This window comes from Manacus vitellinus, unplaced genomic scaffold (assembly GCF_001715985.3).
Source record: "Manacus vitellinus isolate BGI_N305 unplaced genomic scaffold, ASM171598v3 scaffold_24_pilon, whole genome shotgun sequence".
Taxonomy (NCBI): Eukaryota; Metazoa; Chordata; class Aves; order Passeriformes; family Pipridae; genus Manacus; species Manacus vitellinus.
In genome coordinates this window covers 12,601,355-12,620,947 of record NW_021939798.1, presented here as the reverse complement: position 1 = coordinate 12,620,947, position 19,593 = coordinate 12,601,355, and the positions used below count along the sequence as shown (strand labels likewise).

The following is a 19,593-nucleotide window of genomic DNA, read 5'->3' as shown; positions in this document are numbered from 1 at the left end:
GCTTCTGAATACAAGTTACCCAGAACTATATCCACACTGTTATTTTTTCTATGTTTTGGGACCGGCAGGCAGGACTGAGGCAGGCATTGGACAATGTCTAGAAGAAACATGCCTGGATAGCTCTGACTCACATCTGCAATATCCTAAAGCAACAGCAGCTTCTTTCACAGGCTAAAGGAGAGAGTTACGTACCGGTAATTCTACACAAAAGCATCCATGATGCCAATGAACTAAGCACTAAAAGAGAAATGCTCGATCTGGTCAGAAGAGGCTGCAAGCATTTTTGTCTAGGGAGAAGAAAACTGATCACTTCTGCCCCAGCTACAGAATGGCCTCGGGCCACAGCAAGAGCTGGAAACTGCTGTGTCCACCTCGTGGGCCCCGCGTGGCTGCGAAGGGACGTGTGTGAGCAGCTGCTGAGTGAGACAGCAGAGACTCCAGCCAGCTCAGGACATCACTGACCACCGAGGAGCCCTGCAGCAGAAAGCTTCCAGGGAGGGACAGTCATACAGTAAAAGCACAGAGAGCCACCTGACAGGATGCACTTCACTGAGACGCAAAAACCATCTTTTAAAGATCTTCTTGTTTATAAATATCAGTGACCCATTTTGGGAAGAAAGCAAGAATGTTTAAGCAGCATTATAGGGCTGAAAGGCTTTCCTTCTGCATGAACAGAAGGCATTGCAGTAGTTTCCCTGCATTTCTCTAAGGATGTACAGCAATTTACCCGAGAACTCAACCTGCCTTTCTCACTAAACTGGCCATCAGTGATGCCCAATGCAAAGTTCTCCCCTCAATCACAGGAGAATTTTTCCATGGCAAAATGGAAGACATTTAACCAAAGACCTCACAGGAACTACTGCTTCCATTTTCAGCACCTAAGTCATAAAAAGCATGGAAAGCCTGGAGAGAACACTGTTCCTACAGGAATTTTGCTGTTTGAACGTTCCTTCACAATTTATCCAAGCTACATCTCCAATCAGATCAGAAAGCAAGACACAATGGCCTACAAAACATCATGAAGTTTAGCAAAGATCAATGCCTTGAGAACAAAATACCTAAAACCCAACTTTAACACAGAACTCCAAATACTCAGAAGCTTTTTAATCCTGCTATTTAATGCACTAGATATAACAACTTATTAAAAAAAAAAAAAACACAAGCATGAACGCATTAACAGTAACATCTGTAGTCAGTTACCAGACCACTCAGGGCTGGATCAAAATTCTCAGCTTGCCTTATGGATTAGATGTATACAAGGCTGCAGTGACTTCAGAAAATTCAGTGCATATCTCCTTTCATGAACACAGGACGAAAAAACACACACACACACACCCTGGGCTGCCACATTTGACCCCTTTATAAAAGGAAAAGCAGAATAAATGCACCTGGAGACTGGACACCCAGACTGACTGTTTTCAGCGCTTCCACAAGACTTGAGTCATGTTTTATGGCATTTATCCATGCTACCAGAAACAGCTGTTGCACATGTGGGGAAACCATCACACACTATGGCAGTAAGACTGGACAAGAAGTAATATTTGCATGAGTAGAGATTTACTGCTATGATAACACTGGACCCCGAAGCCAGGCCACACACAAGTGGGAAATGCATCAGGAAACAGGTCTTTGAAAACAGAGACCAGAGAGAGAGAACCTGGATGCAGGTAAACATAAAACCCTAAAATAAAGGCCTGTGACTGAATACATGGAAGCGATGACATTTTCTGGTGCAGGTGAAAATTCACTCAGAGTTTCTCAAAGGAAATCTCTCCCATCAGAACTCTAGCTCCATAATTGAGAGCAATGCATTTGTAAGTTTATCTGGAAAACAGAAAGCTCAGCATTGCTCAAAATCAAGGCAATACTTTCAGGCCAGCAAAATTAATCTTATATCATGCCTGTCCATTCAACTATTTTTGCAGCTTAGAAATAAGAAAACTAATAGCAGCTGAAAAACTCTGAACTCAGTATCTGTATGAATAACCTGACAGCTCTTTATGGAGTGGTGGAAGGAGAATGGAGGAAGATGTTCTACCAAAACCGAAATGATGACCCATTGCAGGGATGCTTTTTTTAGAAAGAATCTCTTTTCAAGAAGAATTGAAGTTATTGGAATATTCATGTTATCCACCATCAGCCCTGACCCTCTCAATCCGAGCAAGAAGCGAGGGAGACAGGGACAGTTTGTGAAGCTCAGCAGTTAGTGGGTGAGACACAGGGTACAGTCCTGAGGGACCATTTCTGTTGGTAGTGCATGAAGTTTTTCACATATTGGTGCTCATCCTGGATTGGCTGTTAGCTGGAGTGAGCTCCCCTTGGCTGCCTTCTCTCGGAGGAGACTGCAACAAGAGCAAAACACATCCTAATTAGTGATGTGCAAATATCCCACACCCTGCTTCCTGAGAGACAAATGGAGGCACAGGTGAAGCACAGCAGGATGGCAGCAGGGGGAGAGCGTACGCCTAGTTGATAAATAACGACAGCTTTGTGTTTACAACTTCTACAGTTCACAAGAACTTTTCCTAAAAAAGTCAAACCAGAACTTTTAAGCCTATTTACTATATACAAGGTGCTGTTGGCCCCAGTTTAATCCTATCTGCCATTCAGTTATCACAGGTATTAATATACTATAAAAATGAAAACATTCTGTGCAGATGGCCTATCCTCCCTAAGGGCATCCTTTTGGAACTGCAACCTGGAAGCAATGTTCCTAAAAATTAGTGCATTTTTTACATCATCTGTTAACAAAGTTACTTCAAATTGTTGATAAGATAAAAGGTATGTCTATCAAGAATTAGACAAAAGGAATTAGTCAGAATTAAGCCAACCATATAAACTTCAAAGGACATTCTGAGTTGTACAAGAGGTTAATGTATTGGCTAGAAACACTTGTTCCTTATATATTTCCTTAAATATTTACTATTTGCTATTTTAAGAATTTATCCAATCATGAACACATAAAATTAATTCCCCTCCAGAATCTTCAATTAATCAACTTTTATATTTTTAGTTAAAAAAAAAATGAAAACCTTAACAGTGTCTCTAAGTGCCCTTTTGCCACGGCCATACCTTGACGTGTATCTGGTTGCGCAGGACGGCCGCGCGCAGGATCATGGCCTTGGCGCGGCGCTGGAACTCTTTGCCCATTAGTAAGGATTTCTCAAAAGTTGTGCTGCGCTGATCAACATCTCGAGCATAAAGAATCTGTAACCAACACAGAGAACTGTACACGGGAGCCGTGCCAGGGTTCCACAGCAGGAAGCTCTCTTTGCACCAGGGAACACAGCTCAGGCTTTATGGAGCCTGAGTTTGCAAACAGCTCACCCCTGCTGAACACACCAGTCCTGACACATGAATGCACCTTCCAAGTGTCTCAGGAATGGCAAGTTTCTAATCTTAGTAAAGCTGTTCAGTCCATAACACACGACTGAAATGCACTCACCTTACTGTGCGAGTCTATTCTGGCATTGATCAGTCCCTCCAGAATCAGTTGAGTGAGTTCATCTTCCAGAGCAGCCACTGTGGTGTTAAAAGCAGTGGCCATCTTGCGCATGTCTGCCGACACATAGGGACTGAAGTACTAAGAAGAAGAAAATACTCAGTTGCCAAGAGTACTCTCCATCCTCTGAAAAATCAGGGGGAAAAAATTGCAAAGAGATGGCCTATCTCCCTGTTCATCCACCTCTCGAGATGACAGGAACAATTACCTGGATAAGGGCACGATTTCGAATCTGGGTATAGAGTGTCCTGACATGAGGTGCAAGATACATATCCAGCAGCAGGTTGTCCTGTGCAAAACAATAAAACACATCAGAAGCTGAGAAGCAACCTGGAAAAATATATTATTCCCATTTTCTGAAACATTTATGTGTATATACTTAAACCTTAAGGATATTACACTACTGCAAAGCAATATGATAAAACAAGAATGAATAAAAGAACTAGCAATATATTTAGAACCTTTATCATTTCTGTCACCCTCTACCAACAAAGTGCTCCCAATTTCCATTCACCATGTCAGGAAACAGAAGACACAGAAGAGCCGAACACCCTAAGAAGCTACTTTTGCCAATCACTGCTTCTCACAAAAGGCTAGGCAAAGGGAACTTTTAGGGTCTGTTCTACACTGCTCTCCTACAACTCACCTTCATCTCATCCAGCATCTTCAGGCATGAAGCATATTTAGATTCATAAAACTTGAAAATGATGTCACGAACCTGTGGCTCCAGCTCCAAAAACAATTTGAAGGAGCTACAGATAAAGATGGCAGTGATCAGACATTAGAACCCATCACTTAAATACCCCATAACCTCATCAATCCAAGTTGTAAGGCTACAAACTCTCACTATCATTTAAAGATTCCAATAATTTGCTCTCTAACGGACCAGACAGCCCAATTTCAGCACAGCTGGGAGCCTACAACACAGAGAAAGGCAGTACAGCATCAGAGCTGTGGTGAAGGAAGGCAAGAGATTTTTGTCAAACTAAGTAGTACAAGTGTTTGTCCACACAAAAACAAAAAAAATGAGTGTGAATAGATCAAAATCAGGATACGTCACCAGAAAACAGAAGGCCACAGTTGTGTATACCCTGCAGTCTGCACTGGTCAGCTTTGTGTTCCCTTTCAAAGTACAGCCTCTGTTTAGTACAGCATGCCAAAGGCAGGTCAAGCACACCACTATCTCAGAGAAATAACTCATCGTGAGTGTGGCAGATCTTTGGGATGCACACTCTTTCTCAGCACACTCCCAATTCTCCATCACAGACTTCTGAACCTTGGGATCTCACTCTATGAATCAATTTGTAAAAAACGGTAACAACCCTTTTTCAACATTAACTTAAATTTACTGCTTCCATACACCTTGCTGACAGGAATTCAGTGCCATTGCAATTCGATCTATGACACACAAATATCCACTTTCTTCCAAAGACCATAACTCTCTTAACCTTGCATATGTCATAGTTAGATTACAATGCAAGGTGTACTAACAACTACTAAATTGTTTTAACAATTAACATACACCAGAACAAGGGGCAACATGAAGGAAATTATCTTAACAGCTGCCTCTGAAAAAGGGCTGTGTCCCTTTGATTTAATATCTGATACGGACCATTGATGGAGACAGACAACTGGGCTGTGCAGAGGCTGGATCTGACCTGGGTTGGAAACTTATACTATGAAAATTTCAGCTATGATTAACCACTGTGTTCTAGACAGTGAAACACCACTTAATGCTAAAGCCAAACTAAGGCTCAGTGATTCTTTCTCCCCTGTATGAGAAAGCTATTCTGCTGCCAGAATCTACTCTCAATCAAAGTCCCATGTCCCAAAAGATGTCCAGTACATACAAACATCACTCAAGGCATCACTCACCTACTGGAGATAACGTTTCGTTGCAGTTCCTGACGGTCAAAGGTGGCAAGGGCACAGAGCCCACCATACACAGCCACATTGCTGGGAGATAACAGCTATGGGGAGAAGGAGAGACAGAGAAAGAGCTGTCACTGACTACTAAAATAGCGTAAGGTTGGTATTAAGTATTCTATCCCAGGCCTTTCCTTCATTCAGTGACAGGATTAGTCCTTGTCAAATGCAGTGGAACCACTCAGCTTGCTCTCACCCAGTGTGTGGGGTGAGAGGGCCTGAGCAGTGACACCACTAAGAGAGCAGACATCAATTCCAACAGCTTTTTGATTGAGCTACACAAAAATACAAATATCACAGGTAATTCCTATGCAATCTAGAGTAGAACATTTAGAGAACCCAAGAACAGAGACTTTTTGTTAAACAAACCAACCAACCAGTAAGGTGCACTGCACCACAAACTATACAGGAGTGCTGCAAGAATAACTACAATAACTGAATTTTACAACCTAATACTTAGAAGAGTTACATCCCCCCCAAGACCTGCACAGAGCTCCCTCTTGGTCCTCACCTCAGGGAAATCACAGTGATCAAATGATGCCAACAAGAAGCACTTTGCTGCTTGTTTGTACTTCCGGGCAGCTAGTTCGGCCAAGCCTAGGAACCAGAAAAAGTTAGTCCTTTGTTTATGATAGTATACAAATTAGGAGAAATTGCAAAGTCTGGAAAGTAGGAGAGGCCCCCATATGGTTGCTAGTGCCCTCACTACTGAAGTAAAACAAGATCCTCAGACTGTATCAAGCATCCCTTGAGCTACATTGACTCACACTGGTATCCTCTCTGAAGAAACTCAGGGAGAAAAAAGAGAAGGCAAAAAACAGACAGCAGTTCTATCTCATCAGCTTCATTACATTTTGGATGTCTAGTGCAGAAATAAAAAGTGTGTCAAATTGAGAGAAAAAATAAGCCAAGCCCACACTGTTGCCCAAGAGCCCTATGGACAGCTAACAAGCAGAAAGACAGGCAAACCATCCAGGAAGCTGAAGGACTCGCTCACCTGCTGCACATTTCAGTTTGGTGAGAATTGCTTGTGTCTGGCTGTCTCTTTCTCCTCTTTGCTAAAGCATAAAACAAAGCAGTAGTGAGCAAGCAGTACAAAAACTTTTTTGCTTAAAAGTGTCCTCAGGATATTTTATCCTAATAATTAACTTGCAAATCTCAATGGCAAGATAACTTCATCTTATTTGTCTAGGAAATATGGTAAGAACTGAGGATGGGAAGTATCTGTTTTTACCATGAGTCAGGAATAGTATAGCAGCTGAGGAGGAAGTCTTATATGGAGCAAGTCAAAAAGGGGGAAAGGAAGAAACTGCTTTACAAATTTTGGAAACAGAAAACAAAGGGAAAACTCATGCAAGTTATAAAGCAGGAGCTTACTTCTGCAATCTCTGGTGTAGACTCAGCCTTGCTTACGTAGCTCAGAACATGAGACCAATTCTGGAGGTAGACACTGACCTGTAAAGAGCCAGAAACAACGTGGGGTAGCCATGGATAAACGGGGTTCCTTAGATAAGCCTCATCATTGCAGACACAAGACCAAAGTATGGGGGGACGTCGCAGCAGGTATCAGAAAGAACCAAATACCATTTCCTGCAAACCCTCCTACCTTGATGACATTGAGACACATGTTGATGACATGTTTAGCACTGGTGCAGTAATCACGGGCTCGTGAGTAACACTTGAGAGCATTGCTGAGGTCCCCACAATCCAGATAATGATCACCTAAGTCATCATGGCCTCTCCTGGAGCACAGGAATTAAAACACCAATGAACTGGGTGCTCAGAAAGGGACAAAGTCAGTTTGTTCCAATCAAGTAACTCAACACACTGACCTAAGGCACTGAATGCCTTAGTTAACATCCTGTGTTAAGTGTATGGAGGAGTAAAATGCTCTTTCTTGCTCCAGCAGAGCCTTCTGCATCTCACCTGATACTCTCCTTGATGGAGTTCCCTTTGTAATTTTTCAGATCTGTGTCAAGTTTCTCCAGTTTAAGAAGAGCTTTTTTGCGCGTAGCTTCGACCCAAGCTGTGTCAAGAGGAGGGGGTTCAATTCCACTATCGGGGACAGCATCAGGTGTATTCTGCAGTTCTCTGAAAGCATTTGAACAGAGCTTAATGTTAGGCTGCAAACTTTTCAAAACAGAGGTCTGCTAAGTGCCTGGCACTGCTACCCTAACAAACAGTACTGCATACACAAAATAGATCATCAAAGAGAAAACAAGGATAGTGGGGAAAAAAGAAAAAGATTGATAAGATTTCCAGTACAAACAGTAACATAAGCATCACAGATGTTTACAAAGACTTCTCAAAATTATCCTATGATCTTAGGATGAACGTACTGTCACACACACACGCTAAAGATTCCCAGGGCAAAACAGACAAGAAATCATCAAATAGACATAGCAACAAAAATAATGCAAAGATAAGAAATGTAGATGGATAAGTTCAGGTGTCAATGGCTATTCTCAAGAGTAAACCTGTTGTTAGAGGGGGAAAAAGTTAAAAACAAACCAAAACAAGGCAAAGAGTTAGATTAGGTTTAACTTATGACCACAAAATCATATAAAAGAGGTTTCGTCACCATAATCTACCTAAGGAAAAACAACTATGTTCATTAATATTTGAAGCAGTTGCATGGACTAAACTCAACTCAATATCTACCTGCAGCTTTTAAAACCACTAAGATTTCTGTGCTTTATCTTTTAAAAAAGCATGAGAACCTTATGCCTGAACACACATTCCATTGCTATAAAATTCTAAGGGCAAAGGCAATTTCCATAAGGAACACTGTGGTATTTCATGCAAAGTCTTCCACTGTGGCACATCAGTTTAAACCCTTTCAGGAAAGCTCCCCATATTCCCATGACTTCTTAGTACCTGGTGGCCTCAGACAGCTTTCTGTGGATTTCTTCATACACATCAACATTGAAAGTTCTCTGGACAAATGACAGAGCCATCTTGAGAGCTTCCACCCTCAGCTGTGGACAGTGATCAGCAATGAACTGCAGCCGCTCGATTCGCATCAGCCCACAGTAGCTGGATGCATACTGCTCCAAATCCTGCCAACAAAGCCTGGCCTCAGAAGGTGGAGATGGACACACCGACTCAGGCTACTGCACTGTGACCTGCACAGGTTTTCCTGCAGACCTGACCCCTTCAAGGAGGGCAACACGACTCAGACAAATAAAAAAATCAGGTAAGATTAGTCCATGCTTTCTTCAAACATTAGTAATATCCTCAGAAATATGCAGTATACTACAATTACCTTTTCTAAATTTCAGCCGTCTGTTAAGACTAATCAGCTTTAACTTTTTTCAAAAGGGATTTTTTCCAAATCCTTAAAGGAAGAAGCCACACTCAAGAAATGTCCCCACAGCCCTCAGCAGAGCACGTACCAGTGTGGGGTTCTCCACCACATAGTTGATATCAGGTGAATTTTGCTGATCTTCTTGTGGATCTACGTCAATCTGCATGGGCTCCACTGCACCCTAGAATAGCAAAAGGAGGTCAAAAGTAGCTTATTACATTTGAGCAGGAAACAACTATGTGATTCAACCTATTAAAGACTTGCTTAAATACATGTAAAATTTTAAAAATGAAAAAGCACTCCTCGATCTTTTGATATATTTAGGATTTTTCTCTAGCAACCCACTGGTCAGCACGGCTCAGCGTTCACACAGAACCCTTTATTTGTCTTGGTAGATTATCAAGCAAGAAGGGGTCAATAAATCTGATTTTACAAAGTATGTCAGGTATGCATGCCAAATTCCAAGTGACATTCCATTTCTCTTCCTTGAGCAAGAGCAGGCATTAACACTCAGTTCAAGAAGTTTCAAAAGTCAAAATGTACCAAAAAACCCACCAGAACCTTTCAAAACTGCTTTGCTTTAATGGTTAAAAGTAATATTTTTTGGGGGAAAAAAAGGCAACGACTGCTACACTTTTCAGAATATTAAAAAAAAGAGCAGAATGCAGAATGGCAATTTCACAGTTTCCAACATATACTGAGGAACAATCTGTCTACACTGCAGAGATCTGCCATCAGCTAAACCTATCCTACTGTAGTGTCTGAGCCCGTCTGCTTACGTAGAGCCTCTTTCGCAGAAACACCATAATTTTATTCTCCCAGTATATCCTGCTTTGAACACCCTGAGGACTCACAGCAGTGCAGTGACCTCAGCCCAGCAGCACCGTTACAGCCCCTGTGTGCGTGTCCCAGGCAAGACCAGCCACCCCATGCCACAAACGAAGCTGGTTTGGTGGCAGTAAATTCTTTGCCTCCTCCTAGTTAAAGTGTAATGAACATTCCTCCTAGGAATTATCCATTTAAATTGAGGAAAACCAAGCTGAATGTCTTATAAAGTGCTGATTTAGTGCAGATATTATACAATTATATTGTATATTATATTATTATACACTTGATTTGGTGTAAATTACACAACTAGATCTCAGAAAAGACAGAAATGCCAACCACCTTGCTTCCATCAACACCAAATTGTTTCCATGTTTTTATTAACTTTGCTGTCTGTTAAGAAATCAAAAATTGACTTTTTTTTTTGATTGGGTTGATGGTTTCTTTTTTTGGAGTTTTTCTGTGAGAAGGAACAGGGCAGATCCAGATTTCCTAAGTCTAAAAATTACATTCACCCACAGCCTGTTTATTCTTTCACAAACTGGTACATACCAAATACACACATATCTCGACACTGATGTGGAATTGCCCAAAATCTGAAGCAAAAGCAAGTGAAGCATGTAAAAGTTTGTTTCCTAGTATAATAATCTTTCCATGAAAGAAAGGGAGAGAGGGTGTAAAGAAAAGTTTTATTGTCTAGATCACAACTCAGGAAAAACGTGTATAAAAATAGTTAAGTCACCATAAGTTGAGACCATTACTTTTTCCATTTTTATCTCCCTTATCTTTTTTCTCATATCATAAACACTAAGTGCTAGGGTTGCTTTGTTTAGGCTGTGTAAGCCTACCGTAGTAGGCACCCTGTTGAAGGCACCTCACCAGGCCTTTCACTGGCACTCGAGCTGAAGTCGCCTGCTGTACTCCGGAGGAAGAGGAGTGACCAACTGCTGGAGGGGGGTTCAGTACAGACCTGTCACTGACCAAGAGGCAGAGCTGGAAGCTGAACTGTCCCTCATCCTGTGCCTCACTTCCCACAAGCCCGTGCCCGGACAGAGAACCCGCAAAGGATCGCCTGCGCAGGTACCGAGCGTCACCGACCCCTCAGGGCTCCCAGGGCTCTCCCCTGCACTGCAGACTCTCAAGTCCTCCTCACCGGCAGCCTCACCACGCCCTCCTCGAGAGCCTCGGCCCTGCCTACGGCGCGCACAGCGCGGGACCCGAGCGCGGGGCCGCGGCGGGGACCGCATGACGCTCGGCTGAGGGTTCCTCGTCGCCAACGGCGGCGGAAGGGACACAAGCCGGACCCGACGGAAGCGGCGAGCGAGGGGCCCAGGCTGCCGACAGGCGGCCCCTTAAACCGCGGCAGTCGACGGGGAAGGCCACAGCGCGCCCGCGGCGGCCGGCGGCGGGCCAAGGATGCCCGGACGCTTAGCGCGGGAGGTGCGCGGAAACGGCGGCGGGGCCGGACCGCGCGGTAACGGCCGAGGGGCGGGCGGGCTGCCCCGTTACCTGCAAGTTAAAGACGCTGGAGGGCAGCCGGCAATCGGTCCCTCGGCCGCGCTTCGGCTCCCGCCCCGCCCGCCCGTTTCCGCTTACCGGCCGCGCGCACAACGCCGCCGGCCGCGTCGACAGGTGAAGCTCTTAAAAGTGGCCGCGGCCCGCTCAGGCCCCGCGGCGGCGGCGCGGCAACCTCCGGGGCGGTCCCTGCGCGGGTCCGCCGCCAACCTCCCGGAAGCGCGAAGGCCGCCGCCCCGCGGGGCAATGAGGGCGGCCGCGCCGTTGCGGCGGGGGCCCGCGGGGCTACAGCAGTGAGGCGGCCTTGCCTGGGGCTGCGGCAGGGCGGGGTCCCTGGCTGTCCTGGGCGCCGCCGCCGCTCCTGCTGCTGCTGCTGCCGCGGGGGCAGCGCCGCCGCGCCCGCGCCCCACGCCGCCCGCCGGGCCCAGGCGGCCTCGTCGCACCGGGCCGGGCCCTGGCGAGCTCTAGCGGGCCCGGCGCGGGTGGCCGTGGCCGGAGACCTCGTGGGCAGCCCGCAGCCTGCGCGCAGGGGCCGCCCCGGCGCTGCCGCGGGCCCTGCCAGGGAGGCGCTGGAGCTGAAGGATATCTTCATCGCGGTGAAGACCACGAGGAAGTACCACAAGAGCCGGCTGGACTTGCTCCTCCAAACCTGGATCTCCCAGGCGCGGGGACAGGTGAGGCCTCGCGGCGGGCGGGGACAGGAGCTTCGACCCTGCGTGTGCCAGGGCGGCTGCTGCCCTTTTTCACCGGCTGTTAAAAAGCGTGCGTTAAAAGCAGATTTCCTTTTAGGACTGAGGGACGTCGTCTAAACGATTCCTTCTCTAAAGAGGCGTTGTTGATTAAGCTACTTAGCTGCAGTCTGGCATCGGTGGTCCAAGCAGACGTAATTTGCTGATTTGTGTATGACTGTGAAAAAGGCTACGCAAGAGTGAAAGAACCCTAGTGCTGATGCATCTAAACCACTGTTTTGGACCAAAAAGTTCAGCCGCTTACGTTTTACTGTGGAACAACATAAAAGTAGTTCCCTTGTTTCAGAATTTCAGCCCATTGAAGCATAGTAAGGCAGTTTGGTCTAGCAGATGGGACAGGACAGTGTTGCCACCTGCCACTTCCCACCCTGACTTGCATTCTGTCCTTTTAATCTATTCGGTAGCTGTGGATGACTCCCAGCCAGAGAGAGGAGGTACTACCAAAAAAGATCAAGGTCATTTCTATCTGGAAATTGGTTATCTGTGCCCTGAGACTAGAAGAGTAAGTTATAGGATGCTGTATTGAAATGACAATTTTCTGGCTTGCAATGAAAAAACTTAACAAATAAGGTAGGGGTTGAAGTTGCTGGAGCTGTCTCTCCCCACTCCAGTGGCTACTGTGAAACAAGCCAAAACAAACATAACATTCCGAATTCTGACTGCAACTGAACAAGCTTTAAATTAGTTTCTGAAATTCTCAAATGTAGACACACCATTTTTGTCTCCCACAGACATTTATATTCACAGACTGGGAGGATCAGGAGCTACGCCTGAAAGCAGGTGAGCTGTGTAGCCTAGGTGCATGCTATCTGTTGTGAGTTTTGTTTCTTTCATACTCTTCCTAGAAGTTCTTATTTCATGCTGTATAAGCAGTTAGGGAAGTTAAGATGGAGAAAACTTCTCCCTGCTTGCCCCCTGAGCAGGATGCCTGGAACTTCCTGAATACTGGATTCACCTTTGCATCCACTTTCTCCTTGTTAGTAAGCTTAAGTCTATGTGGTCTTAGAGTTATACTAGGTATTTCCTTTGCACACAGTCTTATGGCACTGTGTATATGCCCTCATTTTTGTGCACTCACACAATTTTATGACCTCTGCAGCTTGCATGCCAGATGCATAACCTGTGAGTCCTGCCTGTCCTGCAGTTTGCTCTCCATGTATGCACTATATGCACCTCAGATGTACAGGATTAGTGCCAAAGGTGCACTTCTTTTGTGGTCCTTTTTGGACTACACGTTTCACAAACCTGAAAGGGCTGGTCTTTATTTTTCCAGGCGATCATATGATCAACACCAACTGTTCTGCTGTCCATACTCGGCAAGCTCTCTGCTGCAAGATGTCTGTGGAATACGATAAATTCCTGGAATCTGGGCAAAAGTAGGTGAAACACATTGTTGTGATTGACTTTGCTTCTTCCAGTTCTGTGTTCACAGGAAACTTGAGTAACCATCTCTGCTCCAGTAAGGAATGCAGTCTTAGCTAAAATGTAGGGATGAGTGCATGGAAGGGAGCACAGCATGAAGCAGTGTTTTTAAACAAGCATCATTTGGAAGGTGGAAAAGATTATGATCTAAAGGGGTTATTCTTTTCAGCCTCTTTACAGAATTAGCATCTGTGGGTGCTTTCAGCTTTCCAAATCTGTAATTTAGGGCAAAAAGAAATACTTCCTGCTCCAAAGCCTGAAAGACTGAGTCTCAGTTGTAGACCTGTAGCTCATTTCTTTGTCCCTGTAACTTCTTGTTCTGTTTCGTGTGAAGATGGTTTTGCCATGTGGACGATGACAACTATGTGAACCCTCGGACTCTCCTGCATCTCCTGTCTGCCTTCTCACACAGCCAGGATGTCTATGTGGGGCGACCGAGTCTAGACCATCCCATCGAAGCAGCTGATCATGTCCAAAGTGATGGATCAGTAAGCAAACTTTACAATTTGTCTGAGAGACATCCTGACTTTCTAAGCCTTTAAAACCTTGACAGTTCATAGGATTCCCCCATAAACCCAAGTGATTTAATCTGCAGGAAGTGAACCCGGCACTGGTCATTTTCGGAGGCAGGGGGCTGGGTGGGTGTCTGTATCTGTTCCTTTACTCATAGATGTTGTGATATCCCTCACACTAAGCTAAGTAGGGCCTCCCCACGTTGACTCTTCCTTTTCCTTTAGGTTATGGGGCAGTGTTCCTTGTTGTAGGGCTTGGGAGTTTGAGTTGGAGTTGAGGGGTTTTTCTGTTTGTTTGTTTTGAGTGCAGTGTCACATTGTCATCATCTTGAACCAACCTCAGATGGGTGACAAAGGCTTTCTAGATAAATAAAGCATTTCTAGTTCCAAATGGTTAGTAGGCTTCCAAGAACTGGAAGCAAACATATCTCAATCACAAGATACACATGCTAAAGGACAAGTCCTAAGCAGGCCACCTGTACCGACAGGTCTAAAGATAAATCAATCCACTAGCCAGAAATTCAGTTATGAAATAGCTTGTTAGGGAAGACTGCACAACAAAATAGTCTCCTTGGAGGTGCAGCCAAGTGTATAATTGACCACCTTTGATATCCTCAGGAGCACTGAGCTGGCTGTGACCCTTGGCTAGAATGACCAGGGGACAGATGGAATCGGGTAGGAGTGGGACTATAGTTTTCCATTTCATGTGTGCTACCTGCAGTATGCTAATTTGATGGTTCATCTGCTGTCTGTTCCAAGATAGAGTTTCATTTGAGAGAACAGCTAGCTAGGCTTTCAGCAGCCTAAACAAACAGGGATTCGTCTGTAGCCTTGTTTTGGCAAGTGCAGTATGTGATATCCAATAGAATTTCAAGTTCCCTTCCCTGCCCAGCCAAATGGGAAAAGCTGATTATCATTAATTACTGTGTGTTTTTTTCTTGTTGCTCTTCAGAAGACAACCGTGAAATTCTGGTTTGCCACAGGTGGAGCAGGGTTCTGTATCAGCAGAGGTCTTGCCTTGAAGATGAGTCCCTGGGCCAGGTAAGCACTGTTCCTAGCTGAGCTCCATTGATAAATGTTTGGGAGGCTTTAAAACACATTTTCTCTTGTCTCCCACACTCTATCTCACAGCCTGGGCAACTTCATCAGTACTGCAGAAAGGGTGCGTCTTCCTGACGACTGCACCATTGGCTACATCATTGAAGGGCTGCTGGAGGTAAAGCTGCTGCACAGCCCGTTGTTCCATTCCCACCTGGAAAATCTGCAGAGACTACAAGGCGAGTCTGTGTTGCAGCAGGTAGGGCTGTGCCTCATGTCTTATCCTTATAATTACACCTCAGTCTGATCAGAAAGAGTACTCTGCATAGATGTAGCACTCTTCAGCAAAGAAGGATGTCTGCAGACTCACTCAGAGCTGTGTTCTGCCCAAGTCCTTCATTTAGGTAAAAAGCACACTTTCATCCTAGCCAACTAGGTCATATGGCTGTCCCCTCCTTTGGGGACACATTATGCTACCTGGAGTCTAAATAGAGTATTTCCCATCTTCTTCTAAGCCCTGACTTTCTGTGAGTGGCAGTAGCAGCAAGTGTAGAAGGAGGCAATGTTTAGTTTGCTAAATAGTCTTCCTGGTTTTGCCTAACAAAGTCTCAGTCTTAATTCATGCTGTTCAAAAAGGCAGCTATAGCAAGTACTTCTTCAATAGCTAAGACAAAGTTAAATGTTCGATCATTTTTAAGAATAATTTGCCTGAACCTCAAGAAAATGAATGTTTCTTAGGAAAAATCAAGTAGTTTTATAATTGCTGGGATATGTTTTTCCTCCTGGGCAGCAGATGGAGCCACAAAGCCATCCAGCAGCGTTGCCTGCCTCATGCTGCTTGGCACCATGAGAGAACGGGAGTGCTTTTTTGCCCCTGCAAGCTGCTTGGTTATATTTTCCTGGCAATTGTATTAGGCAGCAGAAATGTGCACTTGGGGCCAAATTCCACTGTGATGTAATCTCCTTCATGTTAGTGAGTTGGACCGTAGGCCTAATATTGTGTTTCATTGGTGATCACTGGTTCCCTGAGATGGTAACTGCTAACCCGAAATCTGGGAAATGTCCAATTAGAAAGCACCTGAAAATTTCTTAATACAGTGCTTGTGTGGAAGAATAGCACTGAACTGAGGTTCCATACATCTAAATTGTGTTCCAGGTTTTTCACATGGCAGTCCTTTGCATGCCGTTTAACGTGCAAATGTTTCTATTTTCCCTCTATACTAAAACATTGCTATTGCAGACTTCAGGCAATGTCTGGTGAGGATGAACATGTGTTATTTAGTGAAGGTACAGACAGGAGCAGAATTAATGTCCTCACAAAGCTTACAGTGGGAACTCATCCTTCAGGGCAATGCAACTTTCAGATCCTCTGTGTATTCTCCCACATTGCCTTTAGTGCAGTTCAATGCCAACATTGCTTATGTCAAAACTAATGACTGTCCTCCAAATGTGATCCATGTTCAGATTAATCAGCATTCTTGGAGACTTTCTTGGTACCTCGCTAATAACCTTGCTACCTCCACTCTGTTTTTCTGTATTAGTGTTACCATTTTGAAATATTTATTTGTTTTTACAGGTAACCTTGAGTTACGGGGACCCTGAGAACAAACACAATGTCGTGAGTGTGGGAGGAGTGTTTGGCCTTCAGCAAGATCCAACCCGGTGAGTGTCCACTTCCAAAACAAGATCTCGCTACCTTGTTCATGTTTATCATCTGTCAGATGATCAGACTCACTAGTGGGGTTATTTTCTCTTGTCAGCTCTTGTTGCTGTGCTGGAAGTGGGTAAATCCACCCTCTCTGCTCCGTCAGACTGCTGCACACCCAATGCTAGTATGTTCCATGTATGGAGAATTCCAATCTAATACTGTCTTTTTTTTTGCCCCCCATAGGTTTAAATCTGTCCATTGTCTGCTTTATCCTGACACTGTTTGGTGCCCTGCTAAGAAGATGTCATAATTCTTGACCAGCCACTGACACCTGTATATTACCTAGTTTGCAGGAGTTGTGGTGGACTTTTTTGGTGGTTTTATTCTTCTTCTGGGAGACAACCAGTGTTATCTACAAAGGAGATAGACAGACTGTTTAGAAAAGCAATAAGGTGTGGTTTGTTCAGCTGCAGCGTGGAACATTCCAGGGAGAATCTTTGTTCTTTTGTCCGGTGGTTTTTCGTAAGATGACCACAGTGCTGTGTGTACAAGTCACTTCACACTTTCTTCTGATGTCATGTGAACCTGTGCTTGGGCACATCTGAGGCAAATGCAGTACTGGGAGTGAGACCCTTCTTACTGCCCTTAGGGGCTTTTAGAAGCCATTGTCTTGAAGCTGGAGTGCTAGAGCAGTCTGTAGTCCCCATGGTGACAAGAGAGGGGAAGTTTTCACTCATCTTTCTTGGGAACAGAATTATTTAAGAGCTTCTTTGGCCTGCTAGATTAAAACTCCACCCGTGGGCCAGAATAGGGTCTGTTCTTAGATACAGAAATCCTGGAATCACTAAGGTAAACGAGGCTGAAAGCCCTTGTAATGAGAAAACTCTGTGTAAGGGTAAGCTTACTCAGGACTGGATAAGAGTTGCTTACAGTGCACATCCTCCCCTGTTGTCCATGTGTACCTCCTGTGGAGGTGATTGTCAGACCTGGCTCGCCTGCCAACGGAACTGCAGTGGCTGATTATGATGGTGGTCTGCCAGGTCCGAGACTATTCCCTTGATGTTTGATACTGAAGAATATTTGCCAGACAAGATGGTAATCATTCTGCCACATTGCCTGTAGTTGGTCGCATGAGCTGGCACAACTTGGGCTGCCAAAACACGCCCTGTTTCTGAAGCTGTCTGAGAGAGGAGAAATGCTAGATAGCTGCAATGTGCTGAGGAAGGTCTTGATGGTGTCATTTGAGGACCTTTAATTGTATGACCATGGTTACTCCAGCTTCTTCAAATAATCTTCCAATTAACATAAGGTCAAGATCAGTGCTTATTTTTATTCCTTAATGTTTTGATAAATAGTTCATCCAGTCACTTAAAGGAGCACATTATGAATGTGCTCATTCACACAGAGGCAGAAGTTCAGTGCTGTAGCAGTATCATCTGCTGCTGCTTTTTAAAGAAAGTAAACAGTTTTGTAAGTGCAAGGAACGGGGCTCCATATGTTTACTTTCCTGTTAGCCCAGACTTTGGCCATGTGCAATCCCCACCTGACCTGAAGAACAGCATGAAAAATGACTTTGCAAAATCACTGTTCATTCTTTCAAACTCTTCGAAAAATACTTGCTGGTTTAGTGCTAGAATCTAAGGCTGAATTAAGGGGAGAATAATGGAATTACAGTGTATGATCTGGAACTATGATTGCTGGCTAGAATGCAGACCTAGCAGAAGTTTCAGATTTCTAAACAGCTGTGCTCAGCTGTACTGTGGGCTTCAGCTAGTTACTGAACTTCCTGACAAATGCCTGCAGTGTATTCTATGATGCCATTTAGCAAAGGTGTCAGCCTTCTGAAATATACTGTTTCCTGCATTCTGCTTTTTAACACAAAACTTTCAGCTTTTACCTCAGTACTTTGTCCTCTTTGCATGTTCTACTCAGTTCTACTGAGGAAGAAACAAGCTGACTTCTGTTACAGTCCTGCAGTTCCTTCTTATATTTTTCCTTTCTCTCATATGTCCTAAGGTGACTGTGAGGTATGGGAATAAGAATGCTGCAGGGAATTGGCTCAAAATCCAGCCAGCACAGCGACTGTTCCATAACGGGCTGTCAGTGTTACAGGTGTGCCTGGCACAGAAAACAGAGGAGGACTTGAGGAACAGTAGGTTCTGCCTCCTTATTAGATCTTCTGCTGACTAGAACTGAGGCCCCCTGTGGTTTAATGATTGGTCATTAATAGCTCTGGAGATTCCTGGTATCTATATAATTTTTTTAAAACACTTGTTAGGTTCTTCTTTTTAACCTCCTGTAGCAGAAAAATGAAACTTCATGAGCTCTTGAGGCGATTTTGTCTTCAAGCACTGATTCTGAATTCTTCTGTTGGAGCTTTTCTTCCCCTTCCACTGGAAGCAGCCTCTTGTAAGGTAACACAGGCAGCATGGACTGGGTGGCAGTTGTATGGCAAACTGCAGTTAAAAAATTACAACACCTCATACTGATGGCAGCAAAACTAAGTAGAAGTTTCACATTGTGGTCACTGGTCAACCTAAAATAGGTGTGCCAAAGAGGCGGTGCCCTCAAAGTGGGGAGGGTGTTTATGGAACTTAAAAAGGACCATGTTCTCCTGCAAGGCAGTAGGGAACTGTTTGGTGTGTTCAGGCTCCTTCCATGGTTTCTTGTCTTGAGAATACAGTAAGCTGTGTGGATCTATCAGGACGCAGCTTTTTAATAAAACTGCTTTTTCATACATAAAGTGGTTCTACAAAATAAATATTTAAATATGTCAAAGGCTTTGTTTTGTCATGTTTCTTCACATGCGTTCTATACAAAAAATGGACCATAAACCCTCTAATCTGGAAATCTGAAGCCTTCTGTCAGGCTCATGTCATGCCAATGGCCAAAAAGCACGGGAGATAAATTATTTGGGTGGGTGGGAGAGCAAATATGGATGAGAGGAATCCTTCCAAATGATAATTAACAAAGTCAAAAAAATTGAGATAAGGAGGACATTAATTATTGTCATCTTACATCAGCAAATTCGAATGGGTAGAGTAGGCAGGTCTTTTTCATCAGCCGCTAAAAAGCCTGGTTTACTGTGGACGCTCAAGGTGATACTTTAGTGAGACTTAGAGTCAAGAAACTTCACCTCTGCGTGCCTG

At 44.4% G+C, this 19,593-nt stretch overlaps 2 protein-coding genes across 3 annotated transcripts; one reads left to right on the top strand and one right to left on the bottom strand.

Moving 5' to 3' along the window:
• Window positions 1-1,959: 1,959 nt before the first annotated feature.
• Window positions 1,960-11,743, bottom strand: GPS1 (G protein pathway suppressor 1). Of its 2 annotated transcripts, none has more exons than XM_018073158.1 (14): window positions 11,725-11,743; window positions 8,824-8,916; window positions 8,306-8,487; window positions 7,355-7,519; window positions 7,035-7,170; window positions 6,806-6,883; window positions 6,426-6,486; window positions 5,940-6,025; window positions 5,378-5,472; window positions 4,149-4,254; window positions 3,711-3,791; window positions 3,446-3,583; window positions 3,073-3,207; window positions 1,960-2,342 (listed from the first exon to the last, which is right to left on the bottom strand). In XM_018073158.1, the coding sequence occupies exons 2-14, from the start codon at window positions 8,899-8,901 to the stop codon at window positions 2,268-2,270; spliced, it is 1,416 nt and encodes a 471-aa protein (XP_017928647.1). In that variant the 5' UTR covers window positions 8,902-8,916; window positions 11,725-11,743; the 3' UTR covers window positions 1,960-2,267. The 2 variants fall into 2 exon arrangements, with proteins under 2 accessions (XP_017928647.1, XP_017928646.1); XM_018073157.2 differs by lacking the exon at window positions 11,725-11,743 and adding an exon at window positions 11,070-11,113.
• On the top strand, window positions 9,174-17,407 carry RFNG (RFNG O-fucosylpeptide 3-beta-N-acetylglucosaminyltransferase). Its single transcript, XM_018073079.2, is given in 12 exon segments — window positions 9,174-9,180; window positions 10,599-11,034; window positions 11,227-11,407; window positions 11,410-11,571; window positions 11,573-11,749; window positions 12,556-12,604; window positions 13,098-13,200; window positions 13,581-13,734; window positions 14,711-14,799; window positions 14,890-15,055; window positions 16,373-16,458; window positions 16,688-17,407. Coding segments are annotated over 12 exon segments (1,677 nt in total). The 3' UTR covers window positions 16,755-17,407.
• Window positions 17,408-19,593: the final 2,186 nt, after the last annotated feature.